The 14673-nt window shown below is 37.9% G+C and overlaps 2 protein-coding genes across 2 annotated transcripts in view; one reads left to right on the forward strand and one right to left on the reverse strand.

Annotated features, from left to right (window-relative positions):
* The window catches only part of LCORL (ligand dependent nuclear receptor corepressor like), a gene marked incomplete at its 3' end in the record, with an annotated part of 420506 nt that overhangs the window by 133935 nt on the left and 271898 nt on the right, over positions 1-14673 (forward strand). The window lies entirely within an intron of this gene.
* The window catches only part of NCAPG (non-SMC condensin I complex subunit G), a 28682-nt gene that overhangs the window by 9751 nt on the left and 4258 nt on the right, over positions 1-14673 (reverse strand). The window contains exons 4-12 of the mRNA XM_080660316.1: positions 13513-13658; positions 13144-13228; positions 11220-11412; positions 10456-10605; positions 6607-6747; positions 5720-5843; positions 4404-4493; positions 3125-3304; positions 2655-2765 (exon numbers count right to left, since the gene is read on the reverse strand). Of these exons, the coding sequence (XP_080516442.1) occupies positions 2655-2765; positions 3125-3304; positions 4404-4493; positions 5720-5843; positions 6607-6747; positions 10456-10605; positions 11220-11412; positions 13144-13228; positions 13513-13658 (1220 nt within the window). The remainder of the gene's footprint in view (positions 1-2654; positions 2766-3124; positions 3305-4403; positions 4494-5719; positions 5844-6606; positions 6748-10455; positions 10606-11219; positions 11413-13143; positions 13229-13512; positions 13659-14673) is intronic.

Here is a 14673-nt window from a genome sequence, read left to right on the forward strand (position 1 = left end):
ATATAAAATTTCTCACTGTGAACTCCTTCCCAGTGTCATCCTATATTATGCTACCCCTTGCTCTCGCTTATTTAATTGGTCTGATTGTAATGCCTCCCACTCAGTGCTGTCCAGTAGAACTATAATGCAGGCCACGTATGTCATTTTTAATTTCCTAATAGTCATATTAAAGTGAAACTAATCTTAGTATATTTTATTTTAGTCAATATAACCCAAATATTATCATAAATCATGTAATTAATACTTAAAATTTAAGGTAATTTATAGTCTTCAAAACCCAATATTTTTATACTAATAGCACATCCCAGTTTAAACTAGTTTTTAATAACCACATGTAGCTGGTGGTTACTGTACTGGAGAGCAGATCTAGAACATTCTTCCTCCCTCATTCACATAGTTAATGTCTATTCAAATATCAGACCAAAGTCACCTTCCATGAACACATCAAATTCTACTGCTGTAAGTTTACATATGCTCATATAGCTCTTATTCATAGCCATTATCAACAGTATAAGCTTCTACTTTCTTATCTGATTGATGTTTCCATGAGGGCAGTCTATATATGTTTCGTATACCATGTATACTCTATCCCCAGTATTTAGTACATAGTGGAGGTTCACTAAATATTTGCTCAATTAATTTATTTTATGTAAAAAATAGTAATTTCATAAAAATATTCTAAATTTTGTATCTAAATATCTTACTCATTTGCATCCTTCTATAGTCTCTTTCAATCTTTAGACAGTTTTTAGATAGTTTTTATATACTTAAAATCATTATGACCATTCAATTTTGTGTTTTTTCTTCCCTCAACATTGTATATATTTACTACTTCAATTACTACTAGACATGAAGTATGCAAGCAGAACTTTAAAAGCATCTCTTTTCACTGATGACATCTGCTTCACTCAAAATAATACTACATTCTAATGGTTTAATACAGTGGTTCTCAACCTTTCTAATGCCGCAACCCTTTAATACAGTTCCTCATGTTGTGGTGACCCCCAACCATAAATTGCTACTTCATAACTGTAATCTTACTACTGTTATGAATCTTAATGTAAATATCTGTGTTTTCCGATGGTCTTAGGCGACCCTGCTAGCGGTTCTCAACCTGTGGGTCGCAACAGTAGCAAAATTAGTTATGAAGTAGCAATGAAAATAATTTTATGGTTGGGGGTCACCACAACATGAGGAACTGTATTAAAGGGTCGCAGCATTAGAAAGGTTGAGAACCACTGGTTTAATAGAATCTAGTTTTAATCAAAAGCTCTAAGCTGTTATAAACAACTAGAGGCCCGGTGCATGAAATTCATGCACTGGGGGGAGAGGGGTCTCTCAGCCTGGCCTTTGCCCTCTAGCAGTCTAGGAGCCCTTGGGGGATGTCCGCCTGCCAGCTTAGGCCCACTCTCCACGGGGATCAGGTCTAAGCCAACATTTGGACATTCCTCTCGCAATCTGGGCCCCCTCGCTCCTTACCGCCCACCTGCTCACTGCTTCTTACTGCTTGGCTCACTTCTCCTTACCGCTGCCATGGAGTTGGGAGAGGCTCCCGCCACCGCCACTGCGCTTGCCAGCTGTGAGCCCGGCTTCTGGCTGACCAGCGCTCCCTCTGTGGGAGCACACTGACCACCAGGGGGCAGCTCCTGTGTTGAGTGTCTGCCCCTTGGTGGTCAGTGCATGTAATAGCGACTGGTCATTCCACCATTCAGTCAATTTGCCTATTAGGCTTTTATTATATAGGATAATTGGTCTTCTTTACTGAATTAAGAAACTCGTGACAACCCAAAATGTAAATTTTAGATCACATTCATTAGCTGTTTTTCACTAATCCCAAGTAAAAACAATTTTGGGAGAATCCTGGAAGAACTTAAACACATTCAAAATTTGCTTTGGATGAGTACACAACTAAAAAAAAAAAGATTCCACATCTGCAATGTCTAAGACTGTAGCCACTAACCACATATGACTACTGAACACTTGAAATTTCTCTAGTTTGGACTGAGATGTGCTCTTAGACTTGGTATGTCAGAACAGAATTTAAACTATCTCAATAGTTTTAATATTGAGTAAATTATGAAGTTATAATATTTTGGGTAGATCAGGTTAAAGATATTAAAATTAATTTCACCTGTTCCTTTTTTATTTTTTAAATGTGGCTACTAGAAAATTTAAAGTCAGATGAGGTTTGTATGATATTTCTATCAGACAATGCTGCTCTGGAGTCTTGCAGTATTTATGTCCCTAAGCTCAGTAAAATGGAGATTACCTATGAAGGGCTACTTTAGTAAAAAGTCTCTTAAATATAAAGTAATAAAAAACTCCTTTCACAGGACTCACCATGTATCTTTTCCTACTCTTACTATATAGCAAGATTCCAGTACTTAAAGGAATGAAAATATTCAATATCTCTTTCCAGCATAAATTAATTTTTTCACAATGTTTAAAGGAATAACTATATACCAGGTCCTTTATATCATTATTATCAATTTAATCTTCATAATATGATTGTAGCCATTGCATTTTTTTACCATTTATATTTACCAGATATTTAAAATGGTCATCTTTTCATTCTTTTGAACACCAGAGAAAATTTTACTTATAAAGTGAGGAAGGAGTGCACTAAAATAAAGCTTCAAAGGCCACCAACATACCAAAGACTCAATAATGCCATTCATGGTTGCACTTATCCCTGTTGAAGTGGACATCTGTTTCAACAGTTCATAACACAAAATAAGACACTTCTGTAGTGTCTCAGCATCATTCTAAAAATGAAACACAAAATATTCAGCATTAAGTATGTGCCATGACCGGGAACAGAACCCATGACCTTTCAGTGTACAAGACAACGCTCCAACCAACTGAGCCACACCAGCCAGGGCAGAAGACTTTAGCACATAAGGGGGCAAATAAAATCCTAGCTACAATAATTAAAGTTAATTAAGGCCTCTTAAAGTCCAAAATAGAAAGGAACAGGAGAGGAAAAAATATTTTCATATTAATTCATGGTACTATGAAAAAGCCCTCCAAAGTAAATATATTTTGGCAGCTTTCTGGGTTTAAAAACACCAGGTTTAGTTGAGATAAATATCAGCTGAAATTTGTATAAAGAAGTTATCTATACCTTTTCTACATGGACTTCTTTAATTTCAAGCTGCTCTGTCTCTTTCAATAGGTTTACTCTGGCATCTTCTAATGCTTTTATTTCTTCTTTTAACTCTGATGCTCGCTTAAAATCCTGTAAGGTAATGCAATTTTCCAAAGCTTCTTTTGTCTCAATAAGTTTAACTTTTATCTCAGCCATCTAGGAAAGATATAAATTGATTGTGTAAATACAAACAAAAACTATTAATATGAAAATCTGTAGCAAACTGAAGAGTACAATATTACATCTCAATGTCCCAGAAGTTAATCAGCCAGGCATATACAAAGTTATAGTCTTCCTGAAACGGAAACCTGCAAAACTCTTTCTCATTAACATAATCTGACAACATTTTATATACTTTTATAGCTTAACTAGAGGCCCGGTGCACAAAATTCATGCACTCATTGGGGGGGGGGGGGGCCTCCCTCAGCCCAGCCTGCGCCCTCTTGCAGTCTGGGACTCCTCGGGGGATGTCCAACTGATGGCTTAGCGCTGCCACAGAGGAAGGAGAGGCTCCCGCCACCCCCACCACTGTGTGCCAGCCGTGTGCCCGGCTTCTGGCTGAGCGGCGCTCCCCCTATGAGAGCACACTGACCACCAGGGGGCATCTCCTGCATTGAACGTCTGGCCCCTGGTGGTCAGTGCGCGTCATAGCAACTGGTCGTTCCGCCGTTCAGTCAATTTGCATATTAGCCTTGTATTATATAGGACTAGAGGCCTGGTGCACAAAATTCTTGCACGGGTGGCGGGGGTCCCTCAGCCCAGCCTGCACCCTCTCCATCCGGGACATCCCTCTTGCAATCCAGGACCACTAGCTCCTAACCACTCACCTGCCTGATCGCCCCTAACCACTCTGCCTGCTTGCCTGCTGTCCCTAACTGCTCCCCTGCCCACTTTATCACCTCTAACTGCTCCCCTGCCTGCCTGATCCCCGTAACTGCTCTCCCCTGCCAACCTGATCACCTCTAACTGCCTCTGACTTGGCCCTGCTACCGTGGCTTTGACCGGAAGGATGACCAGAAGGATGTCCTGAAGACGTCCGGTCTAACTAGCATATTACCCTTTTATTAGTATAGATAGTTAACATGTTTAAGCCACATGTCAGTCACCAGTGACTGACACTCTACTTTCCATCCGGAAGACAGAACAGGCTGGGTGCTTAACGCGTTAATGAATAGAAAATGTACAGCAAGAGGGAATAAAAGACTTGCAAAACTACATTATATTCAAGCATTTCTTTAATTCAGAAGAGATTTACCTTGAGTTCTTTCTTTCTTGCATCAGCTGGATCAATTTTAACACCAACAGTAACAATGGGTGCCCGAATCTCTGAGATAATTTCTGTAACCTGGTAAGTAAAGTTATAATTCAGCAAACACGCTGTCATATATGCTTTATTTCAGAAAATGACATTAAACTGCTATATACAACTCATTAGTATCCAGAATCTCTTGAAAAATAAAGCAAAATATACAAGTAAAAATGGTACACATCCTATTTGCTAGACAAGTTTAGAAAAAAGTTACCAAATACATCTGACTAAAAACTAATATTATGAAAGATAACAGGCACATAGATACTGAAGATAAGTTCTCAAATATTGCTTGAGAAACAGAAAAAATGAATATAGTGCTTAACCTTAGGTACCATAAAACAAATTCTCTGCTTAAAATTTTCACCTCCCTCCCTTATTCAGCTCCATGGGAGCTAAATTTAAGAAATAGAATACTCTTTATTGTTCTTCTGGATATACAATGCATAAATAATAATAGCATAACTAAAGACTTTCCTTCCAGAGCTATTGGAGTTAGCCAATTCAGGAAAAGGCTGCATCCCAAATGAGGGTACTTAAGCAGACACTGGATAATCACTAACTAGGAATGTCATAGAAGGGATTTATGTATAAGTATGTATTTATAAGGAGGAGTTGGAAAAGACAACCTGCGAATTAACTTATGATTTTACGAAAAGCAATGATAAAGTTGTCTTTTTTGGCTACCCCAAAGAAAATAACACTTGGCAACAGTAATATTATACTAACATTTATTTCTGTATTTACAAAGCAGTTCATGAACATTATTTCATTAAATAATGAAAGGTAGATTTTATTGTTATTCTATTTTGCAGACAAGTAAAAAATCTTAATTAAATAACTTGCTCAAAATCACAAAGCCAGAAAATGTCAGAGGGGGTTTGAACCCAGGTATGTATAACTTGAGCCAGCTCTCAAACACACTAGTGACCATGCCCAATGTCACCTCTTTCCTAACCGGCTCCATTTCAAATTGATACAACACAATGGTAAGTATCTAAGAGGAGGACATATTTTTTTTAAGTAAGTGTGTGTGTGTGTGTGTGTGTGTGTGTGTGTGTGTGTGAGAGAGAGAGAGAGAGAGAGAGAGAGAGAGAGAGAGAGAGAGAGAGAGAGAGGAGAGAGATTTGGTTTTAAATTTAAAAACTTCATAGAGACTAAATTAAAAGTTAAAGACAAAGCAAAAGTATTGAAAAAAAAGACAATCCTCAGTCATTGACCAAAACCTCTTAACTTCATCAACAATGAAGAAAATTACTTACAGTTTGTGTTCTCTTATTATCATCTATAATGATGTGGAGCAGTCTCTCAACAAGAAAAGAAATTAGGGACATTGGGGTTGTGGGTATAGTAAGAATCTCCTGTAAAATAGCCAGCAGTCGTTTCCTGCATTCAAAAAGAACTATTTTAATTTAAATATGACAGCAGAAACACATTTTATCTCTAACATTTCTCCTCTTCTGCAGACTTAAATCACATTTATCTCAGTTCTTTGTTATATTTATCACTATAGGCAAAAAAATATATGAAGAGATTTTAGGTCAAAAATTTATGTTCTGCAAAAAAAAATTATAAATGGCCTTATAATCTTTTATAAATCAACATAATGAAATGACAAAATACCATAAGTGAATAAAACCTTTTAGATAGAATTACTAGCCCTGTCATGAAGACAAATATATTTTTATGCATAAACCTGCGATTTCATTGATTTATTCTAAAGAAATTGAATTAAAGACCTCATAAAATTTAAAAGTAAACAAAAAATAAATAAAAATAAAGAATCCTCATAAAAAAAAGAGCTCATATATTTTATATGCACACGCACTCTGGGGGAGGGGGTGAGAGAGGGAGGGAAGGGTATGTTTCCTTTTAAATATTACATATATATGAAGAGAGAGAATACTTTTTATAACATGTTAGAGAACTAGGTTAAATACAGGGGTAGATAAAAGTAGGTGTACAATTGTGAGTACATGAAACAGTTTATTCTTGTGTTTTTACTAACTATTCTATTATTTTCCATAGGAACAACTGTAAACCTACTTTTGCCCACTCTGTATATTTAATTGCCCACTCTATATAAACAAGACTATATTTCAATCTAGAATTAGAACAAATTAGAACTAGGGTTAACATTTAGACATACCTTCCTCCTTCTTCATTAGTATCCAAAGACTTGATAATTAGAATCAATTGCTGACCTATGAACTCTTTTGTCATCAAATGTCCAATGTAAGAAAAATCATTTCTGCGTTCATCATCAACAACTGGAATGCTCTGAATATAACTAAAACAAGAAAATTAATAAATGTAGGATGTGTTAAGAAACATTAAACAGCTCCCCATTAGGTGACAAAAGTGTCTTTTTTCAGTTCACAGTAATCCAAATATATAGATGTTATACCATGTGGTAATAATTTGGTTTACAGAGTAAATTCTATGCTATCATCCTGAACTTTTTTGCACAGAAATTTACTGACTTGAATCAAAAAAATTTGAAAAACATTTTCATTGAAGATTCAAATTTACTATGGGAAATTTTCAAGAGGTACATATTTAGTTCTCTCAAACTGATAACTATTTCAATGTCAATAGTATTCTCGTATTTTTAATCTTTTTACTTTTCTATTACACTTGATAATTCAGTATTTTATATTTGTTTCAGGTATATGTCACTAGTATTCTCAATTTTAAAGTTCTGAATCCATTTTCCAAAATCCAATTTCATAAAGAGCTAGTCTTCCATCATCATCTCTAATTAACCACTATTTTGTTTAAAAGAATAGTAGTAATAATAATAGTAATTACACAAGTAATCCATGAATACAATGACCTTTTAAAAATCAGAAAAATATAGATAGCTTCATTAATTTGTATTATCTTTGCTTAGGGGCTCTACTAATCTCTGTATTGTTCTTATTTTAGTGTAGGTGCTATTGAGTAGCACCATCAACTACCCTTGAGTAATTAACTCTTCTTGCTACAAAATGCCTGAAAATATATTCCTGAAAGTATCATGAAACAATTTTCCATTTAATTTTGTTTCTTTACTTGAGTATACTAATCCTACCTAGTAATTTTGTTCCAAAAAGAAAAGCATTCTATTTCTTAAGTATTCTTTCAATAATAATTAAAATACAACTTTTAAAGTTTTCTTCTCTGTAGGTGAAAAAACACACAAGTTGACTGAAGTTATTACAAAACTCACAGATTAAATGACAAAGGAAATATAACCATAAGTAACCACGTTCTATACATGTCAATATTAACTAAGAATCAATTAATTTGTGAAGCAGTCTTTGATGAGAGGTTTCCCCTCTATGTTATTTAAATATTTAACATTTCCTCATATTTTTAATATTTTCTCTATCTTCTATAAGCATTTATTACTTCTATATTAATACATATTACTAAGCATTACATCAAACCCATTTCTTTTGGAAACATTTCAACATGACCCAAACAGCATTATAATGAACTAGAGGCACTATGAACGAAATTAATGCACAAGGGGCAGAGCTGGGGGGGGGGTCCCTCTGCCCAGCCTGCATCCTCTCCAATCTGGGATCCCGGAATCACTGGCTCCTAACCGCTCACCTGCCTGCCTGCCTGCCTGATGCCCCTAACTGCCTATCTGCTCTCCTCTCCTGTCCTGATCCCCCTAACTGCTTATCTGCGCTCCCCTCCTGGCCTGATCCCCCTAACTGCCCATCTGCTCTCCCCTCCTTGCCTGATCACCCTAAATGTCTATCTGCTCTCCCCTCCTGGCCTGATCCCCCTAACTGCCCATCTGCTCTCCCCTCCTGGCCTGATCCCTCTAACTGCCCATCTGCTCTCCCCTCCTTGCCTGATCACCCTAAATGTCTATCTGCTCTCCCCTCCTGGCCTGATCGCCCTAACTGCCTATCTGCTCTCCCTTCCTCTCCATGTCCTATGGACCCCTGGCACAGGCGCGCTGAGAGCTCTCCGCCGCAGCCCCACCCCCATCCTGAGTGGTCATTACATGACAGTGTCCCGGCCAATTTGCAAATTCCTCTATTATTAGTATTAGACTAGAGGCCCGGTGCATGAAATTCGTGCATGGGGGGGAGGAGGTGGATGTCCCTCAGCACAGCCTGCACCCTCTCCAATCTGGGACATCCCTCTCACAATCTGGGTCTGCTGGCTCCTAACCACTCACCTGCCTGCCTGATTGCCCCTAACCACTCTGCCTGCCAGCCTTATAGTACCCTAACCGCTCCCCTGCCGGCCTGATTAACACCTAACTGCTCCCCTGCCAGCATGAACGTCCCCAACTGCCCTCCCCTGCTGGTCCGATTGCTCCCAACTGCCTTCCCCTGCAGGGCTGAGGGTAGGTACTGGAGGACTGAGGCTGGATGAGGCGGGGATGAGGGGACTGGGCGCTGCCATCTTTGTGAGGGTGTGGTAGTCAATTAGCATATTCCCTCTTTATTGGCTGTGGGTGCTGCATCTTGTGAGGGCATGGCGGTCAATTAGCATATTCCCTCTTTATTAGATAGGATATTCTAACTAAATGTTAAAGCCTGAAATTACCATTAAAACACTTAGTAAATTTACACGTTTTTCACGATGTTATTATGAGTTCAAACTGTTCAGTTTTCATATTGGCTCACATTTAAGATACTTATCCTGTATTTAATATTTTCCATGTGAAATTCAAATCCATTTAGAGCTTTGTTCCCTAATTTATATGTGAGACCTTTATAAGCAAAAGCAGCATAGTATGTTTTATGCAAAGAAAATTCAGGCCTATAATCCCTATTATATAGAAGCTTTTATAAATGCATCAAAAACATAAAGTTAAACATCTACACATCAATATCTATGAAAATATATATAATCTTTGGCCCAGCAATTCCACTCTGGAATCAACCCCACAAAATCTCAAATATACATAAAAATGTACAAGGAAGTTTAACACACTTATAACATCAGTGAAAATCGTAAACACCTAAAATGTCCATCAACAGAGGAGTAAATTCAAACAATACTACCACACTATTGAATGATAAACTGTTAAGACTGTGATATATTTATATGCACCAACATATAATGATCTCAGACACCAGTAGTTAAAAAAACCAAACAATTATGTATAGTGCACTATATTTTAAAAAAGCATTTCTGCATTTAGTATACATGTATGTAAATGCAGAGAACGCTTTGAAAGTATACACCCCAAATTGTTTAGTTGTTAACCCAAGGAAATCACTGATTGAGGAATTAGCAGATAAGAGAGGAAATTCCACATTGTTATTCAATATATTGGAATTTTGACAAGAATGAATTCATATTTTATTTGTATAATTTTAAAGCAAAATAAGTAAAAGTTAGAGTAATTCCAATAATTTAAGAAAAAAACCTGAAAATAAAAAGCCAAACAGTAACAGTTTTAAGTTCTGGCCACAAATGTCTACCCTGTCAGTTGGAAAACTATGGCCCATGCACCAGATCAGCCTACTGGCTGTTTTTCTATAGCTTGCAAGCTAAGATTTTTACATTTTTAAATAGTAGTTTAAAATATATACGTGAAAATATACACGTGAAAATCACATGAAATTCAAATTTCAGCATCCATAAAATCAATGAAAGTGTTATCGAAAAAGTCACACTTATTCATTACGTCTTGTCTTTGCCTGCTTCTGCACTGCCACAGTGAATTGCCCACAGATTCTCACATATTTGCTATATGGCACTTAGAAAAGGTTTCTAACCAATTTCAGAATAACATATCATCATCAATTTCATGGAGAAATGTACATAATCACATCTTAAGTTTTCAGGAAATATCCCTAAACATATTGACTTTACTCTTTCTTCAGAAAGACTCAATGTGCATACCTTTTTATCTCTGTCTGTCCAAAAAAATGGTTTTCAACTTATTCCCAATCAAGCCTGTCTTTGAGGGAGGGAGCTGAAAGGCTAACATGTATGGCAACACAAGTACATTCCAAACCAAAGGAAAAAATTTTACCTCAGTAAATACTCTGCAAATATCACAGGCTCTGGCAAAATCTGCTCTAAAAATTCTTCACCTTCATCTCCTTTTGACTTCAAATATTCACAAAGGACACGCCAATACAAAGCATTTTCAGGAGTTAATGTTTCCATTGGAATCAATTTCCTTCATTTAAAAGGGAGAAAATAAAAGGAAGCATGATCTTAATTCTCAGTTAAAATTTTGAACTAAATATAAAAATAAGAAAACTTGATTTAAAACCACCATCCTTTTAAACTGCAAAATCATTAAGTTATCACAAAAAAAGAATGAAAATATTTAGACAAAAATAAATAAATAAAAATCAAATGAGCAAACTATAGGATGCATGTTGTTCAACTTTCCATGGTAGGTTAATGTAAAAATCAAGTAACAAAATAAAACAATAAAAAATGCAGCTAAAATGCATATGAGCCTATCCAATGGACACAGACACCAGGGGGTAGAGGGCATGAGTGGGGGGGTGGGGAGCAATGGGGGGATAAGGACACATATGTAATACCTTAATCAATAAAGGGGAAAATATTTTTTTTAATGCAGCTAAAGTAGTCTATGAAAAAGTAGTGAGTTCTTCCCAAGGAAGGAAAAAGGGGTGGGTGGGGATGTCCACCAGAATTAAAAAAAAATAATAAGAGGGATAAAAAGTATTGATGCAATTTGAAGTAATGGGGTGGAGCGGACTAATTTTTATTATAGAAGTTCACCAGTCTCACATTTCAAACAATGAATACTTTATATACCTGTCATCGTTATTTTTACAGATTTCTGCCAGTTCATTAAGAGGAGTCACCGAAAATAAGGCATTGAGAACAGAGACTGCCACTTCAGAAGAATTTTCCACATCCAACCGATGAAGCAACTCTAATATATTTCCTTCACTGAAACGCAGCCAGCCTTGGAGAAGATGCTTTTTTGTTGCTTGTTTCACAGCCTCTGTTAAGTCATTTGAAACATAGGTGAACAGAGGCTCCCTCTAGCTTCCATTTCCTGTATTTTGTCTGTTTTAATTAATTTACCAGATCAGTGTTAACATAAAGTTGACATTTACAATAAAAATAGAAAGAAACTAAGAGGCAGAATAAAGCATGCCAATGACAAAAACACAAGTACAATGATATTGCGAAAATCACTATGATGCTCATTTCTGAATAAAATGAAAAAGGTTAGAATCAAATACACAACCACTATCACAATCTTGTATTCTTTCTTCCCTGGGTTCAGTGAACTTCAGGTCTTAGTCTAGACTACATAATACTACCTATTATTTCACTTGTTGACTGACTTATCTATTACACATGCTGCTATTTGCAGTAGTGAATCATACAAGCATATATCACTGAACAAACCTATTAATTTTTAAAGTCATCCTAATCATTAGTCCTGTGACATAAATGTTTTCAAACTCAGGTTTTCTTGCTAGAGCAAAATTAAGCTACCTCAGCCTTCTCATACAGATTAGAAATTTAAACTAGATTATTCCTCATCATTCCTATAAACAGATTCTCTAGTTTTAAGAGGAAGAGAAAAAAAAACAAAAAAAACTAGAAAATTATACTAGTACTAGAGGCCCACTACATGGATTCGTGTACCAGTGGGGTCTCTCGGCCTGGCCTGCAGGGATCAGGCCAAAAGCAGCTCTCCGACATCCCCCAAGGGGTCCCGGATCGCAAGAGGGTGCAGGCCAGGCCAAGGGACCCCAGAGGTGCACGATTGGGGCCAGGAAGGGACTGCGGAAGGGCTCCAGGGCATGTTCGGCCTGTCTTGCCCAGTCCCGATCTGGGCTGGCTGGCTGGGGAGAACTGCAAGGGGACTCCAGGGTGTGTCCGGCCCGTCTCGCCCAATCCTGATCGGAGACAATTGGGGCCGGAGAGGGACCCCGGAAGGGCTCCAGGGCGTGTCCAGCCCATCTAGCCCAGTCCCAATCAGCCGGACCCAGCAGCAAGCTAACCTACTGGTCGGAGCATCTGCCCCCTGGTGGTCAGTGCGCATCACAGCGACTGGTTGAATGGAACAGTCGAACAGTCGGACACTTAGCATATTAGGCTTTTATTATATAGGATGACCATTCCTGACTGTTGTTTCTAAAGCACAGAAAACATTCATATCAAGATACACACAAAGGGGATAAATAGCATTTTTACTTTATCCTCACCCCAGGATATGATTTCATTAGATTTTTAGAGGAAGGGAGGGAAGGAGGGAGGGAGACAGACAGACAGAGAGACATCAATCAGTTGCTTCCCCACCCCAACCCCCCACTCCCTGGAGAACTCACAACCTAGATATGTGCCCTGACTGGGAATCCAATGACAACCCTTTTTGTGTATGGGAGGACACTCCAACCAACTGAGCCACCAGGCCAGGGCAAGATAGCATTTTAGTAAAGGAGAGTTGAAAAAGAGATCATGCCCTATTTCTGATGTAAATTAGCTCTATAGCCTCCCCATCTGTAAAACACAGGAAAATTGAAACGAACTCTGTTCCTTCTAAGTATCAAGATCTCTAACTTTAGGAAATGTTTTCTATACAATACACCAAGATGCATTTTTACAGGCTGTGGAATAACAGGCTTATTTGACTTAATTTAGGACACCTGTTTCCTAAATTTTTTAAGTCTGAACTCGAAATCTACAAAAGTTTTGTATATGAAGATGTCTATCTTACCTGCTCTGTCATTAAGACCTTGTTGAAGGAGCATTACTCTCTGAGCAATGGACATGGCTCTCATATGAACCTTTTCACCTAAAACCTTAAAGAGATAATATTAAAATGGTCATTAAACTCAACATAGTTTACATTTCATAACTAGCAATAACGCCTTCATCTAAGAAAATGATCCAAAATCTCCAAAACAAATTAATATCTGGTAACACAGTTAATGCAATAAGGTTCTACTTAAATTACCTATGCTCTCCGAACATAAAGATCTCAATTAAAGAAATCATTATTTGCCAAATATTTTTCAAAGTATTTTAAAAATACGGCTTTTTGTCTTTTAAGAATATGCCTACACAAGATATTGAACTTATTTACCTGATAAGCCAGCTTTCTGACAGCCTCTTTCACATCCTTGGTGCGTCCTACAATTTTTGACAAAGTCTTTGCTGATGGTATAATGCATGATAGCACTGCCCTCCTAACTTCTGGATTTGAATCATTTTCAATCAAAGTAACATATGCTAAAAATAGAACAATATATTTTAGTACATTAAATAAATATTTCTTTAACCATAGTCATAAGATCACACATTTTGATATTTAATAGTATCTTTAAAATGATAAAAATATCACTTTTTAGTCTGACATATTTATTCTAGCTGAAGAGTTTCTTCTGTCAACTTCCCTTAATAAGGACAGAATAGGAAATTATTCAATGGATTGAGCATGAAAGCTAAACCAAAAACAAATAGCCTTAAAGATCATGGAAAATCCACCATCAGGATTATGAAGCTGCTACTCTTCAAGATTTAGAAGAATGTCTAGTATAGCAGGCAGTTTACTTTTAAACTGATATGGCTTTATGAAGAGCCATTACTATTTTGATTTTTAATGAGTTCTAAAAAAAATAACTTCTGGTTTTACTCACCTAAACAAAATCCATTCCTGAGTTTAAATATGTATTTACCTCTACATCTCAAATTTTCCCCAGGTTCATAATCAAGTACATGTTTATTAAACACTAGAGACCTGGTACACGAAATTCGTGCATGGGGGGGGGGGGTGTCCCTCAGCCCAGCCTGTACCCTCTCCAATCTGGGACCCCTTGAGGGATGTCCAACTGCCCGTTTAGGCCCGATCCCGGTAGCATCAGGCCTAAACGGGCAGTCGGACATCCCTCTCACAATCCAGGACTGCTAGCTCCCAACTGCTCGCCTGCCTGCCTTCCTGACTGCCCCTAACTGCTTCTGCCTGCCAGCCTGATCACCCCCTAACCACTCCCCTGCCAGCCTGATGCCTAACTGCTCCTCTGCCAGCCTGATTGCCCCTGCAGGCCTGGGTCCCCCCCAACTGCCCTTCCCTCCAGGCCCGGTCGCCCCCAACTTCCCTCCTCTGCCAGCCTGGTCACCCCTAACTGCCCTCCCCTGCAGGCTTGATCGCCCCCAAATGCCCTCCCTTGCAGGCCTGGTCCCTCCCAACTGCCCTCCCTTGCTGAACATCTTGTGGCGGCCATCTTGTGTGTTGGAGTGACAGTCA

The sequence above is a fragment of the Plecotus auritus genome, assembly GCF_963455305.1.
Source record: "Plecotus auritus genome assembly, chromosome: 1".
Classification (NCBI taxonomy): Eukaryota; Metazoa; Chordata; class Mammalia; order Chiroptera; family Vespertilionidae; genus Plecotus; species Plecotus auritus.